The sequence below is a fragment of the Sturnus vulgaris genome, chromosome 5 (assembly GCF_052056855.1).
Source record: "Sturnus vulgaris isolate bStuVul1 chromosome 5, bStuVul1.hap1, whole genome shotgun sequence".
In the NCBI taxonomy this organism is placed as follows: Eukaryota; Metazoa; Chordata; class Aves; order Passeriformes; family Sturnidae; genus Sturnus; species Sturnus vulgaris.
Window position 1 is genome coordinate 59,528,149 of NC_142247.1, and position 20,115 is coordinate 59,548,263.

Below are 20,115 nucleotides of genomic sequence, written 5' to 3' on the forward strand. Positions count from 1 at the left end.
GCCCGCAGAGGCGGGGGCGGGCGGAGCCGGCGGGCGGGCTATGGGCGGTGCGGCACGGTCCGGGCCGCAGCGGCGGCGGCGCACAGCGAGGCGCCCCGGCGGTCGCAGCCTGGTCGGGACCGGAGGCGGGTCCCGGTCCCGCGGCCCACCCGGCGCGGAGCCCGCCGGATCTGCGCGGAGCGGCAGCGAGCAACCCCCCAGCCCCGCCGCGCGCACCTGCCCCGCGCCACGCCGGCGCCCGGAGCTCGCCTGCGGAGGAGTCCAGACGCCCAGCAGGCAAGACCCTCCCCTGCGCTGGCTGCCTGCGGTGCGGCAGCGGTGGGCACCGCAGTGGCCGCAGCGGGGCTGCGCTGCCCGAGCATGCGAGCTGCCGCACCGCTGTACCGCGATGCGGTGTGAGGGCAGCCCTGCCCCGCCTTGGGCTGGACCCTGAGCCCCGCGGAGTCGGGGCTTCGTCATTCTCCGGGCTTGGCGAATGCACCGAAACGGTGTCAGCCTTGCCGGTGCTGCGATCGTAGGAATCGTATTGGCGGAGCTCAGTGCGCTCCGGTTAACCGGGGGCTGAAGGCGAAGGCTGGGCCGGACACGGCCGTGGCTGGGCACTGCCTGCAGTGGGCCAGCGCTGCCCACGGGCTGGGCTGGCCGTCTGCAGCCGGACCGCACACATGCTGAGGAGCCCAGATAGCCCTCAGGGAAGGAAGGGATCATCCAGTGTACAGACCTCCACTCAGTGAGGTTGTTCATTATTTAGTAAGCGTATAGGGCCGTAAACCCTTGCTCATGCATTGTTGTGTTTTGTGTTTCTTGTGGTTAACCCTGATCTTTTTTCTATAGCTTAAAAAAACAGAGAGTATATGCCATAAGAAAATTTCTCGTTCCTCTCACCTCCAGTCTCACGGGTTTGGTGATGCAGGGGCTGCTGTGCAGCGTAAGCAATATTATACGATTTTGTAATAGATTTGTCTACCTCAGCATGCGCCTCTAGCGCAAGGGGGATGAGCTGTGGTTTGCTGCTCGGCATCCTCCGGCGAGCCCCTGGAGAGGGTGGCCCTGTCCCCACTGCTTATCTCCAGCAGATTTGTCCATTTGCAGGGTGGAGATTGATGGCACGTTCTGTGCTCACCAGCATCCTTGTCTTTCACGTCATCTCATGCCCTTTTGCATGCTGGCTTTGTAACTCCTTTATTTTTTGATATCAAGAATTTATGAATCAAAAGATGGGGGAGTGTGGAGGCTGAGTCAGATCGTGAAAAAGGAAAGCCAAGTGAGAGTGTGCAATTGCATATCACATTTACAAACATGGTTTCATTCATCTCCATATGTTACTACTAATAACGCTCTGGTTTCTCAGATTGGAGGTACCCTGGGAACACTGGTCTTCCTGGGTTTTTTTCTCAATAGCCTCCATAGTATTTGTGTTACAATATGTTATTTTTCTGATTGTGTTTTCATTATATTGAACACGTTAATATCAGAAATAATTTGATAATGTGAACTGTACTTCCCACACACTCCCTCTTGTTCCTATTATTTGATGTGCAAAAGAGTGACAGTTTATTTACAGGCAGCAATTTCTTTCCCTCTGTACTGCTTAAATTTCCTAATTATAATAACAAAAAAGACTTTTTTTTTTTCCCTGAGTGCTCACTTACCCCTGTTTCTTTCCTCTTTCTTTCCTCATTTTACTAATGATAGCCAAATCCATCATGGTGATTTTGGAGCTGCAGGAAATTTACCTTTGTCTACTGAAAGATTTCTACAGAAGCCTCTATAGGCAAAGGGAGCCAGAGAAGAAGGTCTATTTTGAGCAAAATGGTGTCTGGGGTTTTCTTCCCCAGCAGGGAGGTACAACTGTGGCATGTACGGTAATTAATTTAATACAGTGTTGAGAGAGAAGGTAGAATGATTGTATTGGGAAAGAGGTTTTTTTCAAGTATCAGATGTAAGATTTAAGCAGCAATTTCAATGACCTTTGTGATTTCCGTTTCAGACAAAAGGCAGCAACCTAGTACAAGGGTATCGTTATCTTCTCCCAGCGTCATCCTTTGTTCTTCTTGGGTTTAGCCTGTCACTTCCTAGGGTTTGCCTCTGTCCCTTGTTGGGACAGCAGCACCTCTCACCCATGACTCTGAGAAGTGCTGTCCTAGCAGGTGTTTTTTTTTCCCACTGCTTATTTTACATCTTCTTTGCTGCACAAGTCTTTTTTTCTTCTTGTGACCCTTCTTATGAGTCTCTTCTGTGTCTTATTTATACATCAGTATTTCTGCCTTTGTGCTCATTAGTTTACCTTCCTCCTCTCTCTGTTTTTTGTCCACTCACGTCTTTTCTCTCATTTTTGTCCTCTTTCATACATCTTCTTCTTACATCTCTTTTTCCCCCTCTTTGTCATTCTTTTTATACCCTCTCTTGCACTTTCCTTTCTGACATCTCACTTCTGTCTACTGCCTAACTCTACTTTCCTCTTGACATTTCTTTTCCAAGCTGTTCCTTTGGTTACTGTCCTTTTCCTCCCTTACATTTACATATATTTTACTTAAATACTACATATATAAATGTATACATATATTTACACTCCACATCTTTCACTCTCCAGCTGAAAACAAGAAATTACTCATGCTAATGGTCTGATCCTATTTCATCCCTTTCTTAGCACCTGAAATACAGTGTTACTGCCCATCCTCAAACATATGTATTGGGTAGACTGAAGAATTAAGTATGTGGTAAATGTTCCTAAATTCAGATGTATACTTAAGAGAGTATCTTGCTCAGGCTGGACTGTGAACAGATGTTGTGTTCCCACTGACAGTACCAGAGGAGCCCCTTGAGCTCAAGGACCTAATTACATTATTTTACATTTCTCAATTTGAGGGTTTTTTGTAAATGAAAAGACTTTAATTTTAAATGAGGGACACTGCCATATCTTTGGAATATCTCTTGAATGCTGGACTGACCCAAAATAAGACCTCACAAAACATTTTCCTTTTTTCCCCCCCAATTGTTTTGTTTTATGCATTTGTTAAGCTACTTTTGTGCACCTATTGGAAGATAAATGCTTTCACCTCAGCAAAGCTAATGTCTTCCTCTGAAAAGGGCTCTATGTGGGGTGAGATTGGGACTCCAGCTTGTCAGCCTCCATTTCTTCTGGAGCCAGAGGGAGAGGAGAGAGCTATGACTGCAGGATCATATGCATTGGGTGGGAGATGGAAGAATAGAGGCATAATCCAAAAATGCTACATTAGCCTCAGAGGGTGGGGGGAAGAGTTGTTTAATAATTTTTTCCCTTGTTTGTCACTGGCTACAAACACCATCATTGGGGATCAAGGGCAGTTGTTAGAACCTGCTATTTAGATAAAAGTCTGAGTTTTAAAATATATAATTTATTATTTAAACTACTTTTTTTTTGTTGTTCAAAGAGCTTACTACTAACTGGCTGGAATGAAAACAGCTCCATCCCACAGATTCCACCTCCGCTTTCTGGCAGCTTACCTGACTCATAAAGAGAGTGGGGGGTTTTATATGCCACCTACATCAACTCAACATTTTCCTTTGTGGTGAGACTTAATCACCACCCTTGTCATATTATTTCATCGACCTTCTTGGAGTAGGAATTCTTTACCTTTCAAACCAGCCTTAAAACTTCCTATAAAATAAGTGAGGGCTTTTTCCTGAATTTGGTGAAAGTATGTAGGTGGTCCAATGCAGCAAGGTTTTCTGTGTTATTTTTCTAAAAAATAGCCTTTACCTGAGGACCATAGAAGAGAGAGTTTCCATGTGCAGAGAACACATCTCTGACACGAGATGTCACCTGGAGAGTTGAAATCCATCAGCTGAAGGTAGAGGACGATCCCCCAGGTAATCACTGCAGGTGGGGTATGCTGAGGTGGGGGAAACTGTGGGCTTTTAGCCACAATGATCAAGGATGTAAGTGGGCAAAGTTTGTCAGAGGCAGTGTCTATATTAGACAGAGTCAGGAAAGACAGACATGCTTTTGGGCACAGCAGATCTCTCCTTATAACCTATGTGACCGCCTCTTGTGGGGAGAGAGATCATATGAAGTAGACTGATACTTGTCAAGCAGAAAATACTGAATGAAAAAAGACTGCAAGGTAAAAATGAAAACAATACAGAGGTGGCTTTGCAATAGGTAGTGTGTACAGGAGGCGATGGAAGAAAGGGTAGAACAGAACCACCCCAGGTTGTTGGGAGTTACAAAGAGGACATGAGTTATGCTAGAAAGCTGGAGCAGAAAAACGTGACATTTTTTTCTGAAGGAGTTCTTGAAATGACATAGGGGAAGGGCAGAAAGGAAGGTACCCTGGAGCTCAGCACTTAAAACCTAGTGTGAAGGAAGGCCAGGGAAAGCATTTGGTAAGAGTCTCCTCATTTCTCCATCACAAAAGCAGGTAGAAGCAAGGAACAAGGAAGGAAGGGGGGAAACTAAAAGGGCTGAAGTGTACCATTGGTAAATATCAGTGAAGGAAGCGTAGGGAACATGCTTCCATGTTGACAGAAGGCAGAAGTCCTCTTTGGGTCCTCTGGGGGACCTGGAGATTGACTGAGTAACAAGTGGGGTGCTACAAGACGGGAGACAGAGAACATCCTGTCCAGAAGGAGCTGTCTGTCCATACCTAATATAAATATAGGTTGTTTTCATTCTTGATGTGTTTGTCTTAAAATGCACTGGAGGTGTAGCAGCTCTGCCCTGAAGATACGGAGACTGCAGCTATCTTGACCTTCCAGTACCACCCTCCTCTTTCTCACATGCCAGAATTAACCCCATCTTCTCTCCTCTCCTGCGCTGTGGGTACTTAGCCCAGCTCCAGTCATCCTCCTTATCAACTGTAGCTGCCTGATAACTGAGACACAACTCAAGAACTTTGCAGTCACCTGCAAAGATATGGTTCTGGAAGCAGAGGCATTAATGACCTCTGTGGAAGGAGTGTGCTGGAAGAGGCACCAGCAGGGAGAGAGAGGAGCAAAGGGTGACCATTTCATCTCAGGAGGAAATAGCTTGGGAGACTACTGGACTAAAGCAGTGGGGAGACTGAGGTCATGGAAAGCTCAGGAGGAAGGTGAATATGAGAGGATGGAGCCAAGGATGATTAAAAATAACAGTATTGTACATCTAATATGGTATTCCACTGGCATTTTAAACCTACTCCCTTTGAAAACCGTTCTGAGTTTTCAAAAGCAAGCTTTACATGTAGTTGTTCTAATTGCTACTGCCATCCAGGACCACTGTCATTTTGTCCAGCAGCCCCCATTTTCTTCACTGCTGGTCTAGTTGTTGCAACCAAGTCTTCAGCATATTGCTCTTTGCACCCTTACCTGATGCAAATACTGTTGTGTCCCCAGCTATGCCTTGATTTCTCTGGAAGGGAGATGGTGTTTTTTAGCTTGCATCAGCATAGTGATTAGCACACTAAATCCATGTCGTAATGATGCTATCACAAATTAGAGGTAAATTAAAACACTATGCACAAGCAGTTTGTACCATGTGGAATTTGGGCATGGGCTAACCTGACAACCATTTCTTTTAAAGTTTCTGGAGAGTTGCCAGTTTTTCAACCCTGCGGTTGTTCAAAGTAGTGTGTTGGTCTGTACAAATACCACATGTGAGACAGTACCAAGTGGCAGCAAACCTGCTGGGGCTTTGAAACTCCTGGCACTTGTAATGGATGTGAGAAAAAGAAGGAAGGAACAATAAATAAAAGAATAAAGGAAAGAGAAGTACAAAGTGAAGGACATCTGTGCATTTTGATAACAATTCTTCAGTAGCACAGCACCATAGAAAAAGGTTGCCTGGTTAATGTAGAGCAGTTACTTGCTATACTGGAGCCATTTCCTAGAATTTTTATAATATCAAGTTTTGTCTTTGAAATGTGGAAGGAATGGATTTCTTTGTCTTTCTCCCCTCCTCCTTTGCCTTTATCTTCCCACTTCCAAGTAAGGATGAAAGTGAGGTTCCCTCTCATCTCCAGTGTAAATTTATTCATGAACATTTTAAAGTGGTTTATTGTCAGTTCTTGTTTCTGAGTTTACTTTTACCTTCGATAACTCTTGTGTCTTTAGTGCTCACCCCTATCTGTTTCTGGAGAAAAGCCAGCTTGCCTCTTCAGGGGAGCTTTGGCACAGCTGGCTGTCCCAGCCATGCTTCTCTCCTCTCCTTCTATCTACAGACTCTCCATTTTCCTGTTTCCTACAGAAGATGACCTCTAATGCTCAGAGGACTTTCTGCCTGTGGTAATGTGATCTGGTGGCAGCAGGAGAAAAAAGTGTCAGCAGTCTTGGATGATGTTCCCAATCCAGTTATTGAATGATGCAAAATCTGGGGAAGGACATTTATCTTTGTTTCCCTACAGTAATAGTCACACGTCTCTATTTTACAGTAAAATTGCATTTACCATGCCGAATTAATTATTAATTCACACATTACAATATTTTCAGTACCCTGTAGCAATGAAATCAGATGCTGTGCCACTTGCTGTCCTTTAGCTTGAGGCATGGCACACAGTCCTTTAGGATATACCTGTCTGGTAACCCCCACCTCCTGTGTTTACACTCTGTGTTCCCAGGCACCCAGGCTTTACCACCATGATAAAGCAGCTTTCTACATATCCCTGACTTTTTTGATGGAATGCTTTGTGCTATTTTTTCTGAAACCATTTTCAGGACTTGCTGAAATGTGAGTAATGTAACCGGGAAGTGATGATTGAAGTGAGAGACTCTCATTTGGAAGGAGTGTTGGTCATGATTGATTACAGCTGCACACATTATGCCCTTGCCTGACACTTTCTCCCCATATAGGGGGAGAGTTAATGGTGGTAACATCCAGGTCTGTTGAGCATACACCCTTAGACCCATATACATACCTTGAAGGTTGTTAAAAGGTTTTGCTGGGTTTATTTTATCCATGGCATTGAGAATATGTGGTAACACCTACATTGTGATGTACCTATCACATCACTCATAAAAGCCTTAATGACCTAGGTCTGGTCTTCAGGCTAATATGGGCACATAGCTTTCCACTTCAGTGTGGGTTTATGTCCAAATTATTATTCCCAGTCAGTATGGTTTGGCCAAAGTACACATTTTGGGGTACAATCTCAGCTTTTGTTTCTTTTTGCTACATAAATTATCTGTGCTGGAAAAGGGTTACAGGAACCCGCTAAAAACCTGGGTGTGGGGTGTGTAGGAGGAAGAGGTGCTGCATGTGTCTGCTTTGGCTCCCACATAACTCCTACCTTAACTAGGAGCAGCTTTCATCTCTTGGGGAAGCTTCTTCTCCCTCTCCCACCCACTCTCCCCTACGGTGTGCAGGTGTTGGGCTGTAGCTTCTCTCCTATTTTTGGCTGAATGGCTGAATTAGCACATTTTTAATGGATGCATTTTTCAGCACTTATGAAAATAGTCTAGAATTTTGATAATTTTCCATTACTCCATAAAATGCATAAAAATGGTTTGCTTAAATGTGATGGCAGTTCTTTAGATTTATTGTCATTACTAGTTTAGAGACCATGGCTCCTCTGCAGAAGGAGTTATTTAGATATAGTAGCCTTGGTGAGTTTTTGCTCTTCTTTTCCAGAGAAATTGAAATGATGTGGATAAAGAGCAAGTGATTTTCATTTTTGATAATATAGCACAGAGCAATTTATTTCAAATCTGCACTTTTTATTTTCAATAGCATAGGGTGTCATGTAAAGCACCTTTCTTCCATTGGTATTACAGACCCCAGTCATCTATGATTTTGGTTCTCACAATGCCAATAGTCTGTACTTTGCAAACCACCTAGAAGATACATAGAGCTTGTGATGCTTCTGAGAAGTGGAGCTGCTGTGATGTCTTACTCCTTCAGCCCAGCAGGATTGTCCCAGGTCAGCTGGATATCAGCTGCCCTTACATGGTTAGCAGGCTCTGACCTCTCCCTGCCTCCAGAGCAATTTTGCTGAGTTAGTCTAAGGATTGGAGCTAAACCCCACAATTGGGCACAGGGCTGCTGCTGACAGGTTGGCTCCCAGTGTATCCATTTGAGTTGAAGTGGGATATGAAGGGAAAAGAAGGCTGTTGCTAGAGGAAAGGATTTGTGGCAGAAACAGAAAATCCTGATGATTCTAAAACTTGGAGAGGAAGCTCATGCTGCATTTTATACATGACATTTTGAGTTATTGATAAATCTCCAGGAAGGAAGTGAGCCTGCTTGTATTTTCTGTTGGATTCTGTTGGGCTTCCTGAGGATGGTTGTGGTAATACAGATCATGGAATATTCCAAGTTGGAAGGGACCCATAAGGGTCATCAAATCTAACTCCTACAGGTTTCTCTGAAACCCTGACACTGTTGGAAAGCTGACTGGAGTGTAGTTATAGCAGATGCTGGTACTGGGTGTACCCCACATATATTTGACAGGTATTTATCCATAGAAAACAACATTCTCCTTTTTGTATTTATTGGATACTTGGTCAAGCATGTAGATAGCAGCTATCCCAAGGCAAGTATACAATGAGTACTCTTACAAAGACCAGATAATAAAGCTTTTTAAAATACTCGTTTATTAACAGTAACAAAACCTTGATAAAATATGAAGTCTAATATTTGTTAAGTACTGAGCCTTTTGGATTCCAGTGGAAATCAATGTCAGCTGTTGGTACTAAGCATCTCTAAACATTGTACTTGTGCTTTCAGACCTGTGTTAAATCCCCATTGACTTCAGAGTCTTTTTAATCAGCATAAGGACTGCAGTATTTAGTCTTCTGACAGTCATTCTTCTTGCAACATTGTCTCTCTGTTGCCTTACTTGATTAATGGGTAAGGTTTTATTTTCTTTAAAATTTCAATGTATCTTCTCAGCAGAGAGCGCTGATGTAGGGTCCTGCTCCTTACCTTGTAGGTAATAATAATATATAATCTCTGATTGATCCCCCTACAGCCCTGAGAAGCACTTGCAGCTTGGGCAGAAGTAGCGCAAAAGATTACAGCTGTTACTGGTGATTAAAAGTGTGTTTTCTAATCATAAATTGAAATTATAGAAGAGAAAAGATTCCTGTAGTATTCTGTGCAGAACTCCCAAGCAATGGGTTAACACAAGGAAAGTAGGGGTCATCTTCAGTTTTAACCTATAGTCACAGTTCCCTGTTCACTGGAAAACTGCATGTGCATATCCAAGTTTGAAAGCCATTTAAATGAAAACTTTACAGGAACAGAGATACAAAGTGCACCAGAGGATGTAGAACTGAGGATGAGGTCTTAGTATTGGTACTGGATTACTTGGGAGGAAACCTAGGATCTCAAAGCAGTTTTCTGCACTCCTCAACCATTGGAAGAAATCAGGCATTTTATATTAGTTTACCTTATTCTAGGAAATTCTCCTCCTCCTTATTTCAAAGCAAATATTACCTCATCATCACATGCTAGACAACATACCAAGGGAAAAATTCTTTCCAGACCAAAATATGACTATCAGTTTTTGCACGAGGCAACATCACCAACGTCTCACAATGACTCATCGTGCTTCTGATCTGCTTTATACCTGAGGCAGAGCTTGGTACCAAATAATCACAAATATTGTTTGTTTTCTCAACTATTACTATATAATGACTCCTGACAGATGAACAAATTATTGTATAATAGTAGATGGCCATACATAATAAAAGGAAGGGGATTTGCAGTTTGCAGAAATTCTCTTTTTCAATAACAGTCATTTGTTGGCACCTGGTAATTCATAAGTTATATTTACCAGATCTTACAAGCATTTCAGAGCAGGTGAATCCATTAGAAAGCCTTTTCCTTTTGGTGGAAACATTCTCTTGTTTGTTGTGTTTTGTGTTTCAGACAAAATAAAAAGCAGCAGCAAATTTTGTTTAGTATTTTTTGGCATGCAGGAATAAAGCCAAGTATTCTTTCTTTTATATAGTAGGAGAAAATGAGGAAAGGGGCAATAGTTATACAGAAGGGCCAGGACATTCCTATTTAAGGGGCAGAACTATCAGTAGGTGCCCATTGGCTCTCATGTGCTGTAGCACGGATTAAGGTAGAACATCAGAAGATCAACAGATATCAGAATTTCAAATGTCCAAAGGATGAGAGCTTGAGTTTTTCTGCAAATGTTTAATTTGTCACTAAAACCTCCTAAGAACAAAATGCTGATTCTAGAAATGTAACTTTCATTGTTGACTAGGAAATTACAGAAATAGCATGGGAATTTACAGGGAATGCCCCCGAGCTCATCATAGCAAGGACAGCTTTCAAAAGAAAAAACAAAGTAAAAAATCCAAGTGCTGTTTCCAACCCTGCAGGAGGAGAGGTCCAAAAGGCCATCTCATGGTCCAAAAGGCCATCTCACAGTCCACCCACGGTCACCTATGCACACTGCTGGCAGCAGCTTGGCACTGGTCCTACAGACTCAGCAGCAAGGCCAAAAATTAACAAAAATCTTGCAGGAGCTTCCCTGCCTGTCTTTTTCCATTGATATATCAAGCCTGGGGAAAAGAGACAGCATCATGTTCCACGTGGGATTTCTCAGCAGGGCTCCTCTCCCATTTCAGATCTGAGAGACTGTGGTGATTTGTATCCTTGAATATGTTTTTCCATTCACTTTCCTTTTAATGATGCTGAAGAAAGGAGCGTCAACACAAAGGAAGATGTATCTGTCACTCTGCACCACTCTGCTTTCTGGCAGCAGTCAGGCTGCTGCTTGGAACTGGCTGGAAAAATTTCTATGGTTGGTTTTATTGTTGGTTTTCTAAGGAAGGAAAAAACTGCCAGCACTGATAACTGATTTAACTCAGAGCATACAAAGTCATAAAGAAAAAAATTTTCCCAGAGATTTTCCTCAAAAACCTGAAACTTTCCAAATGTGCTGCTTGAAAGTGACTTGGCATGGCCATACCCTGTGGGGAGCCCTGAGGGACCTCAGTGCCTTGGACCTGGAAATGGACACCATCTTTTCTTAGGGGTCCATGTGGGAATCTTGGGCTGCAGTATCCCATGGGAAATGTCAATCAAGGGAACACAGCTCATAAAGCATGTTCTACCCCATTTCAGTCTCCAAAAGTCACAGAATGGATGAGTTTGGAGGTGCCTCTGGCAAACATCTAGTCCAGTCCATGCTCAGAGCAGGATCAGCCACTGTGGGTTTCTTAGAGGCATGTCCAGTTAGATTTTTAGTATCTTCAAGGATGGAGATCCTGCAACCTCTCTGAGCAACCTGTACCCAATGCTTGGTCTGCATCACAGTAGAGAAGTCAAACATGCTGGTAACACTTCCAAAATAAAAATCAGTAATTATTAACCTCTTCAGGTTCTCTCTCCAACTCTATTTTTTTTTTCCTTAAGGAAGCAAAGATATGCAACTATTTTTATAAAGAAAACATTTTTTTAAAGGTCACTTTTTTTTTTTCCTCAAAAACTGGCTACATGGACACTTTGAGAATAATCCCACTGCTTCTGTCTCTGTACTATAGCAGCACGTGCTGTGGGTTGTGTTGCACCGTTGACAGAAAGATTGGTGATGCTGTTGACCATTATTAACATTATTTATTTAGCACCTGACAAATGCACTCGGGCTCTGCATGCTAGGCACTGCCTGAATAAACCACGAAGAACACAACCTGTTTTCAAAGAAGGTGTTATTTACCTGTTAAACAGTCAGCTGCAAAGAAATGGGTGGAGAGAAGCACAAGTTTTTGTGCTAATCTCTGAACTTCAGATCATTGCTTCCCCCATTGCAGCCACACATGATCCAGGCCGTGCTACCCAAGGGTATTAGCTGATCAAATGCATGGAGATGTCCTGTAGATGTGACCTGTTCTGGAGCCCTATGAAATCACTCTGGTGCCTGTTGGGCTCTCTATTCATTTTTTAAAAGCTGCAGTGGAAGTGCACTCAAGAATTAATACATATTTTAGAAGGACGTACTTTTCAAAAAGCCTAAGAAATACTCATTTTCGTTTTTTGGTTATGGTGTTTTTCAGTCAGGAAATGAGCTCAAAAGAAAAAGAAGCAAGTGCACAGTTATTTCTTCTCATAGAAAAATCATTTTCCATTGAAACTACATATTTTCAAGTCTACAAACAGAGAAGTAGGGGATTTATTTTCCCAATACTGCTTCCCAAATAGAGGAAAAAAGGGAGAAAATTTGTAATTTCACCAGAAGAAGAAAATGCGGTGTTTAAGGGGGCAGGTGTCAGTTTTGAAAGGTGTCCAGAGCTTTTGGGGCAGTCCAGAACTTGCCCTTCCAATGCCACCACTGGAAACAATGCCAGGAGAAAATAAGAAAGGACATGAGGTGGCAGAGTCAAAAACTTAGCACGTGAAAATCATGTCTTTGGAGAATAAACTGCTTTTCTGGAGCAGAAACTCAACTCTAAGGATTCTTGTGCTGACTTCAGCTTCTAGACAGGAGAGTGTTTTGGAGGGCTGTGGTGGAGACCCTTCCTCCGCCCTCCACAGCATCCCGAGCAGTGCCAACCTACCCTTGCAGGTGGGCATAGCCCTGCTCAAGATGCCCATGTTGCCCTTGCCCAGTGGCTTCCAGACCAGACCATGTGTGTCCCGGAGCCCAGCCCTGGTGCCTCGTTGGGCAGAGCAGCCAGCAGTGCCTGGTGCTCTCTGCAGGGAGGAGGCAGCATCACGCAGGCTGATCTGGAGCCGTGGAGGTTTCTCCATGATTCGGAAGCAGGAGCTGGTATCCACTGAGGTGTGGGGTGGGCACGTAAGTCCACTCTCAGGATCAAAGATGTTTTCTCCCACAGGGAGCAGCCGGGAACTTCATATAGACTTTGTTGTAGCAGTGCTGCTGCATCTGGCTCTGATTGCAGAATCTTAATCTCACTCACTGCTTCCCAAGGAGGAGAGGCAGGGCTGAGCATGCAGCCATTGCCTTGGCACAGGCACTGTTTAGGTCCTTCTCTGATACTCAGAGTGTGCAGACCATATGTTACATCCCAGCTTTCTCTCTTCTGTTTACTTCTATCCATTTTCCCATGTGCCATCATCCCTGAAGCTCTTTTTTCTCTACTAGTCTCTCTTGGCCAGCAGACTGTAATTCCTAGGTCATCTTCAAAGGACATGCAGAGCAGTAAAATGCAAGCGCTGGGGTGATGCTGTAAACATATCCGCCAGCAAAACCTGGAGGAGCCTTGCCTTTCAAGGGAGCATTTGAAGTGTTCTCTGTAACACAAAACTATTTACCAGGTTGCAACACAGTTATTCCCCTTGACCCATGAAGTAAAGCATACGTAAATTTGTAGTGTAGGGGAGGCACATAGTTTTTTAATGGGTTTACATACTGGTTTTTTGTTACTGCACTTCTGGATGAGAGCAGTCAGCTGCAGGTCATGACTCTGCACGTTGTGACCTAATGAAGAAAAGCTCAGAGAGAGGATCAGGTATATTTGGTGTAAACTGTCCAGCAAAAGCTTGTTCTCTTGAAAGCAAAAAGCATCAAATAGCAGGAAACAATTTTTTCCATCAACATGTAGCTCAAAAGCACTTTGTTTTTTGACTCCTATCCACATTTCTGTTTCTCGGCCAAGTAATTCCTGCCACCTCCTCTAAGTTTTTCTACTCTCTGGTATTTTTTGATAGCAAATATGAATACTGATATATTCCTGTAGCTTAGCTAGCTAGCTTAAAACTATATTACTTTTTATATTTCACTGGAAAACGTGTCAAACAATAGCCACAGAAATGCAAGCACACTCAAACTTCTATCTACATGCAAATAAAAAAGGGTTTATTGGAGATTGTAAACCACATAAAATAATTTTGACCAGTCTCATATAAAGGTATCTGCAGTGATACGTTGCAACAGTCTTGGGCCCATTCCAGCAAGATTTGATTTAATCCATGCTGCAGTTAGTGTTTGCTGTGGAACTGCAGTGTTCTCAGAAAGATGTTCTGGCTGCATCTCATATTTGCTAAGTAGACGCCAATTAGGTTTGTGTTCAGAGATGTTGACAAGGCCAGTGCTGTAGATATTTAAGCAGAAAACAACAAAAAGCCATACACAAAACAGAGAAATTCTTGCTGGCAGATCAAAAATGCGCGTGCGGGGTCATGGGGTATTTGTCTCACATTCTGAGCTGTTGCTTGCCTCCAACTCAGACTCTCATCTTGCAGTACAATTATTCTGTAGAAGGTCAAAAAAAAATTAGATTTTTTTGATGTTCTCTCCAAGCAGCTCCAAGACTCAGCAAAAGAGCTCTCAGGATGCCAGAGCCAGCAAAGTCAACCTCAGCCCCCAAAAAGGGCTCCAAGAAAGCTGTGACAAAGACCCAGAAGAAGGGTGATAAAAAGCGTCACAAAAGCAGGAAAGAGAGCTACTCCATCTATGTCTACAAGGTGCTGAAGCAGGTCCATCCTGACACGGGCATCTCCTCCAAGGCCATGGGCATCATGAACTCCTTCGTCAACGACATCTTTGAGCGCATTGCTGGAGAAGCCTCCCGCCTGGCCCACTACAACAAGCGTTCCACCATCACATCCCGGGAGATCCAGACCGCCGTGCGCCTGCTGCTCCCAGGAGAGCTGGCCAAGCACGCGGTCTCAGAGGGCACCAAGGCTGTCACCAAGTACACCAGCTCCAAATAGCCCGACGTCCCCTCTGCAATGGGACCATCGAGCACCGGGCCCTCCACACAAGCACGAGTAGGCAGCCATGGTCTGGACGAATGGTCACTGCTATTATCCACAGCAATTTGCAACCTGGGAATGGGCATGAGAAGCTGCCCAGAGGAAGAGGAGACAATGATCTGGATGTCAGCTGATTTTCATAGTCCGTTCAGGATGTGGAAAGGATTTGTCGAGGCTGGTAGTGGAGGCCCCTGCTTTCACATCTCATTCAAAGAACTGACCAACCATAATATATCCAGTCTCCTCTGTGCTTGGCAAACATTCATGTTTGGCACTGGGAGGGAGGGCTGTCAGCAGCAGCACAGAGACACCATCACTGAAGTCTTCCTGTTTGACTGCTTTCTCACAGTCATCTGATATGGGTACTGAAGAGTCAGCGCTGCATCCTCACTCTCAGAGCCTGAATCTCTCCTGGTGTGCAGTGGCTCAGCCCACCCTGTGCTGGCAGGAGTGGCATCAACAGCTACTAGGCACATATTGATTCAACAGCTATCTGTGTTTGACAGCCTGTTTTAAAGAGCAAGCCTGGCAGGCAGGCAGATGCCCACGTTGATACCAAGCACTAATCCTCCTTCTTGCTCCTGATGGATGAGCCATGGAGCAAGATGAGGGTGCTGGTGCTGGAGCTGCCCACTGCCTCCCACCTTGTGCTGAGGTGGAGGGATGGACAAGGTGGGATGTTGGGAATTGGTCTCTATTTTCCTGGCTGCTGCTTTGCCTGCCTTAGGACTTGCTTTGGCATGCAAGACATTGCTAATTCTGCTACTTTTCAGAGACTTTTCCTGCCTTGATGCTGCCTGGGTGCTCCCTTCTACCGTAAGTGTGGGCCAGATGGGGTGGTGTCCATGGGGGTCCCCTCTCCTGTGAGCAATAGGGTGGTGCAGGACAAACAGCACAGATGTTTTGGGCAGGGACTGAGGATCTAGTGTGGGAGCAGAGGTGGTTAGTGCATTTTGAGGGGTGGGAGGGAGCTGGCTCCCCGCAGAGGTCACTGCAGGCAGCTTGCCTGGCCCTGCCCTCCCTAATTCATTCAGCAGTTAGAAAGCAAAAGCAAAACTGGGGGCTGGGTGGATATATAGGGACACTTGCCTGCATCCCAGATATTTAAAAGATTAAATAGTTTTAAACTACTTCAGATACTCTCCATATCTTTTCAAAGTCCACACTAAGGTGAGCAATAATAAAATCATGATAAAGCCATAGAGGTTAAGGGAGGAATGTCTTGGTTACAGGTTTATCTTGCCCAGACTGCTGGATGGCAGAAGGGCCTGTGTAGAACTGGTGTGAAGTTGAAGCTTCCTACTCAAAACACAAAATTAGCCAACATTTTTTAAAAAAATCAATGTCTCTGGTAGGCAGTAACACTCAAATAAAAAATATTCATGTCTAAAATAACAACAGCTTTCTGCAACTTAATCTGTAAATAAAAGGAGCAGCAAAGATACAGGATCCAGAACTAAGTGCAGATTCTCCCTAAGCTTCAAGACTTCATTAAGGTAAATTTATATCCCAAAATAGCAGTCATGCAGTACATTTCTGTCTTTCCCCTGCATTTAACTCTATCCTGTTTCTCTACACTTTGAGAGTGATTGGGACCTTTGACAAATTTATGTTGCATTTGGAGCTGTAGGACTGCAGCTCCAGAAGATTTGCATTGCAGTCATTTTTCCAGCTGATCTGAGGAAAGGACTGTATAGCCCTGCTCAAAAACCTGAGAGCAGCCTGGAGTCTCGTGTGGTCTCTGTGCAAGAGCGAAGGTCAGTTTGTTTATGGGCTGCTCCCACACCCCTGCTTTAGGTATGAGCACCCCATACTTGAAAAGGGGCTTTCCTCCCATGCTCTGCTCATCGATACCACACAGCTGTTTCATAGCCTAATACCAGCAGGAGTCTCTGCTGAGAGCTCTCAGAAAGAGCAAAACTCAGCTCCCTGGGTGCCAGCACCCACAAGGAGCTGATCCCTGCAGCAGCACCTGTATTCAGTATCAGTAGCATTGGTAACCTGGGCCTCTTGGCCAGGACACTTTGCAGGTTACAGCTTAGTGCTTCCTTTTGTTTTCAATCAAATAGTCAAAATCAGATACCAAAGATTAACATGTACCTGCAGTGGGCCTAGAGCCACCATCCTTGACACCTCCACCACAAGAAATCCAGGCAGTGGATGATGCATCAGAGGGACTGTTGGGAGTGAAGGGCTGGATGGCAGTGCTAGAGCTTTCTTCTTCTGTCTTTATGAGCTGCAGGTCAGAATTCATCTCCTTGAGGAGTCCTCTTGAAGGCAGTAATTCAGAGTGGAATGAACCTGCTCCAGTCCAAGTAGTATGTATGAGCCAGGACACACATCTCCCTGGATTACCTGGCACAGCCCCTAGATTCTCACTTCTTTGTGCAGAGCAGACTCCCACTTTAGTCTCCACAGGCTTCAAGAAATCAGGAAAATAAAATGAGGTATTGGCCCTCCAGGGTCTCCTGGCCAGCTCAGGGAGCCAAGAATGAGGCTGGGCAGACTAGAGCTGCTCACTCCATACTCAGAGTACTGGTCCTGTTTTCTTCTGCCATGTTGTCATTCTCCATTTTTGGAGATTGTTTCAGAGAGAGGAGAACCAGTGATTTAAACCTACAAAAATACTTGAAGGCTTAAAGAAGATTTTTATATTGTCTAAAGCCAAGTGACTGAGACTGATCATGTCCATGCATTTATAGTTTAGGTTGTCCTTTTATGCACCATTTTCTCTTCACTGTCTGTATTTTTTTTTCACTCACTCCTGACAGTATGAAGCACAGGATTGAGGAACTGATCCATGTTAGAACAAACCTTTTTTGGTTTTTTCCTTTCTCTCAAGGTTTGTTTTTAACCCTGTTCTGATGGCTGCATTGTTCTGTCATTGTTGTACAGACATTTGTGCCAGCAAAGGGAAGGGATGGTCTAGGAAAGGCAAGGCTGGTATAAGCTAGGACTGACACACAAAGCATTTGGAAAGTTAATGTACATGACACCATCCACAGCAGTTAAATGGGAATTAGTTTGAATGTGATGAGCTTGGCCTGAGCCTTAATATTAGAGGCAATAGCAGGTGGTCTAAAAGTTCAAGGATTGATTGTCCCCTAAATAATCTGAGGTGTGACATACTTCAGTTTCTTGGTAAGGAGGTTTGCTGCAGAAGATGAATTCTGCACTACAGCATCTGTGCTTTTAAAGAATACATATTTCCAGCTCTGAAATTGAGAAAATGTTTTGAAACTGAAAGTAATATACCAAGCCCCACTGTCCCTACCTGATTTCTGCTGCAGTCCCACAAGCATCTCTGGTCTATGCATGTGTTTTGCCAGGCAAATTTTAAAAAATTAAATCAACTATAGATTGAAAGTTGGAAAGGAAGATGAAAAAGGTAATAAAGCCTTGATATTAACTTCTTGTTAACCCCAAGGATATCACTGCACTGAGTTATTTGTTTTCATGTACAATTTAAAAGAGAAAGCAAGCTGCTCTAGATCTTCTGATTTTCCTCCCTGCTTCCCTAGAAGGGCCTAAAGTCCACCTGCCTTTCACAGCAGAGTTCAATCTATAGAGGAACTGAGGAACTGAACCTGCATGGAGGCTTGCTCGTGTTCAGGACAGACAGGTTTTTAGTCAAGCATGGGGAAAACAAGGAAAAAACAAGTGTGGAGGACAAGTGCCTGTCCTGGACACAACTCTGTGTCCCACAAAGGGACACTGAAGAGTCCTGCCCAGTGGAGTTGTGTGGCCTGTGCACCCTTCACTCTGGTGACAGGCAGCCATATGGATAGACACAAGTCCTGCCACCCCTGGAGCAGAGTTTGGCATGGCCTTTGCACAGCCCTGAGAGTTTCTTCCATCATAGAATTTCCTGACGGTTTACATCCAGATCAACTTGTTTACAAGGAAAGGAAGAATGGAAACTGAATAATAAAAATCACTTACTGACAGAATTTGGAGAGTTTCCTGGGACCACCACCTGGGGAGCAATCTTTCATGCTTAGTCCATGCATGGTATCTCGTGGGCTTATGTACACAGAGTTTTTCTGACAATAAGTGTTACATCAAGTATGATTCATGTTATATTGCTGCTGGGTTATGACCTTAGTGCTAATTACCTGCTTTCTGTTAAATGTCTAAATAAAATGTAACTTCCAATCTGTTGGAAGTCAATGGTACCCAGCTGTTGGGGTGTCTTTGCTTCTGCCCTTATCACTTGTGTTCCCCCAAGCCCTGCATTTCTCCTTCTCCATATTTCCTCCAGACCTGGGGTGACCCTTCCAGCAGATGGAGCACAGCTGGTCCTGACAGAAGGGCAGTCAAAAACCAGAGGAGCCCCACACTGAAGGGATACCACAGGCTGCCACTGTGAGTCCTCATGGGGAGTCACTCACCCGAAACATGAGTGCAACATAAACGTGTTTTTCTCAAGCCCTTCCAATGATCTTGTCCCAGACAGAGCTGAGCCTGCAACCTGTCCTTGCCACACTCCTGCTTGGGTTGTGCTCTGCCTGACACCCATCATTTACTGCCAGGCAGGAGCAGTTTGAACAGAGCAATGTGAGATTCTGTGGCTGAAGAAGTGTTTTATGCACATTCACAATTTATGTTGATCTGAATTAACAACTGCTAATGCTAGAAACATCTTTTCTTGGAGTCTTAAGAAGTTTTAGGCAACAAACATGGAATGAGATGTAACATCTGAAAACCTCAGAAAGGAAAAGATCTTTCCTTTGAAGAATGATTGGTAAATACACTTCAGTGAAACACTTACCTGCAGGACATCATCATCATAATGCGTTCACTGGAGAGGGAAATGCATGTGCCATGCTGGACACTGCTGGAGAAACTAGTTAAGAATTTCAGATAGAAATCTGAGCTAAAAAAGTTTCTAGTGTTTCAAAAAAAATACAAGCTTAACATAATTGGGAAAATCAGTATTTAGAGAAAAAAATCCCAACTTACAACTAACTGATCTGAAGTATTTATTTCCAAGGAAATAAACTTTGCTACTTGTACTGATTTCCATTTTGATGCCCCTTTCCAGAGACACACCCACAGTGCACTTTCAAAACAGGTGTCAGGAAAAACCAAACCAGGTTATAAAAGGGAGAGCATAGGTCATGCTTCTCCAGGATGCTAGGAGATCATTTTGTTTATTTTTAAATATCCAGTTATTATCTACTACTTACTGACTGGTTATTCAAAGACCATTAGTTGGACTCAGATGCCAGATGAATATGGCTATTGGCAGAACTAGGTAGAAGAACTCAGGAACATCAAAAGAAATTATGAGAGGATGAGGTTTGAATTAAGATTCATGCAATGAGTAGTCCACCTGTAGAGACTTTGCCAATGGCTGTTGAAGATGTTTGAATTGGCTCAAGGACAAACTAGTGGGAGAAAATTTCTTTAAGTTTTACTAAACACTTAAAAGCTATGCTGAAAAAGTATTACAGGCTGAGAGAATACAGAAAGGAAATTACTTT

The 20,115-nt window shown here is 43.9% G+C and overlaps 1 protein-coding gene across 2 annotated transcripts; it reads left to right on the top strand.

Moving 5' to 3' along the window:
* Positions 1–88: 88 nt before the first annotated feature.
* LOC106848803 (histone H2B 5-like) lies at positions 89–18,804 on the top strand. Of its 2 annotated transcripts, none has more exons than XM_088165784.1 (2): positions 89–276; positions 14,178–18,804. In XM_088165784.1, exon 2 carries the CDS (start codon positions 14,207–14,209, stop codon positions 14,585–14,587), a length of 381 nt encoding a protein of 126 aa, XP_088021910.1. In that variant the 5' UTR covers positions 89–276; positions 14,178–14,206; the 3' UTR covers positions 14,588–18,804. The 2 variants fall into 2 exon arrangements, with proteins under 2 accessions (XP_088021910.1, XP_088021911.1); XM_088165785.1 differs by lacking the exon at positions 89–276 and adding an exon at positions 3,727–3,852.
* The last annotated feature ends 1,311 nt before the right edge of the window (positions 18,805–20,115 follow it).

Bases quoted from the DNA above. Each gene is read 5' to 3' on its own strand.
- LOC106848803 (XM_088165784.1), top strand. From the start codon at position 14,207: ATGCCAGAGCCAGCAAAGTCAACCTCAGCCCCCAAAAAGGGCTCCAAG.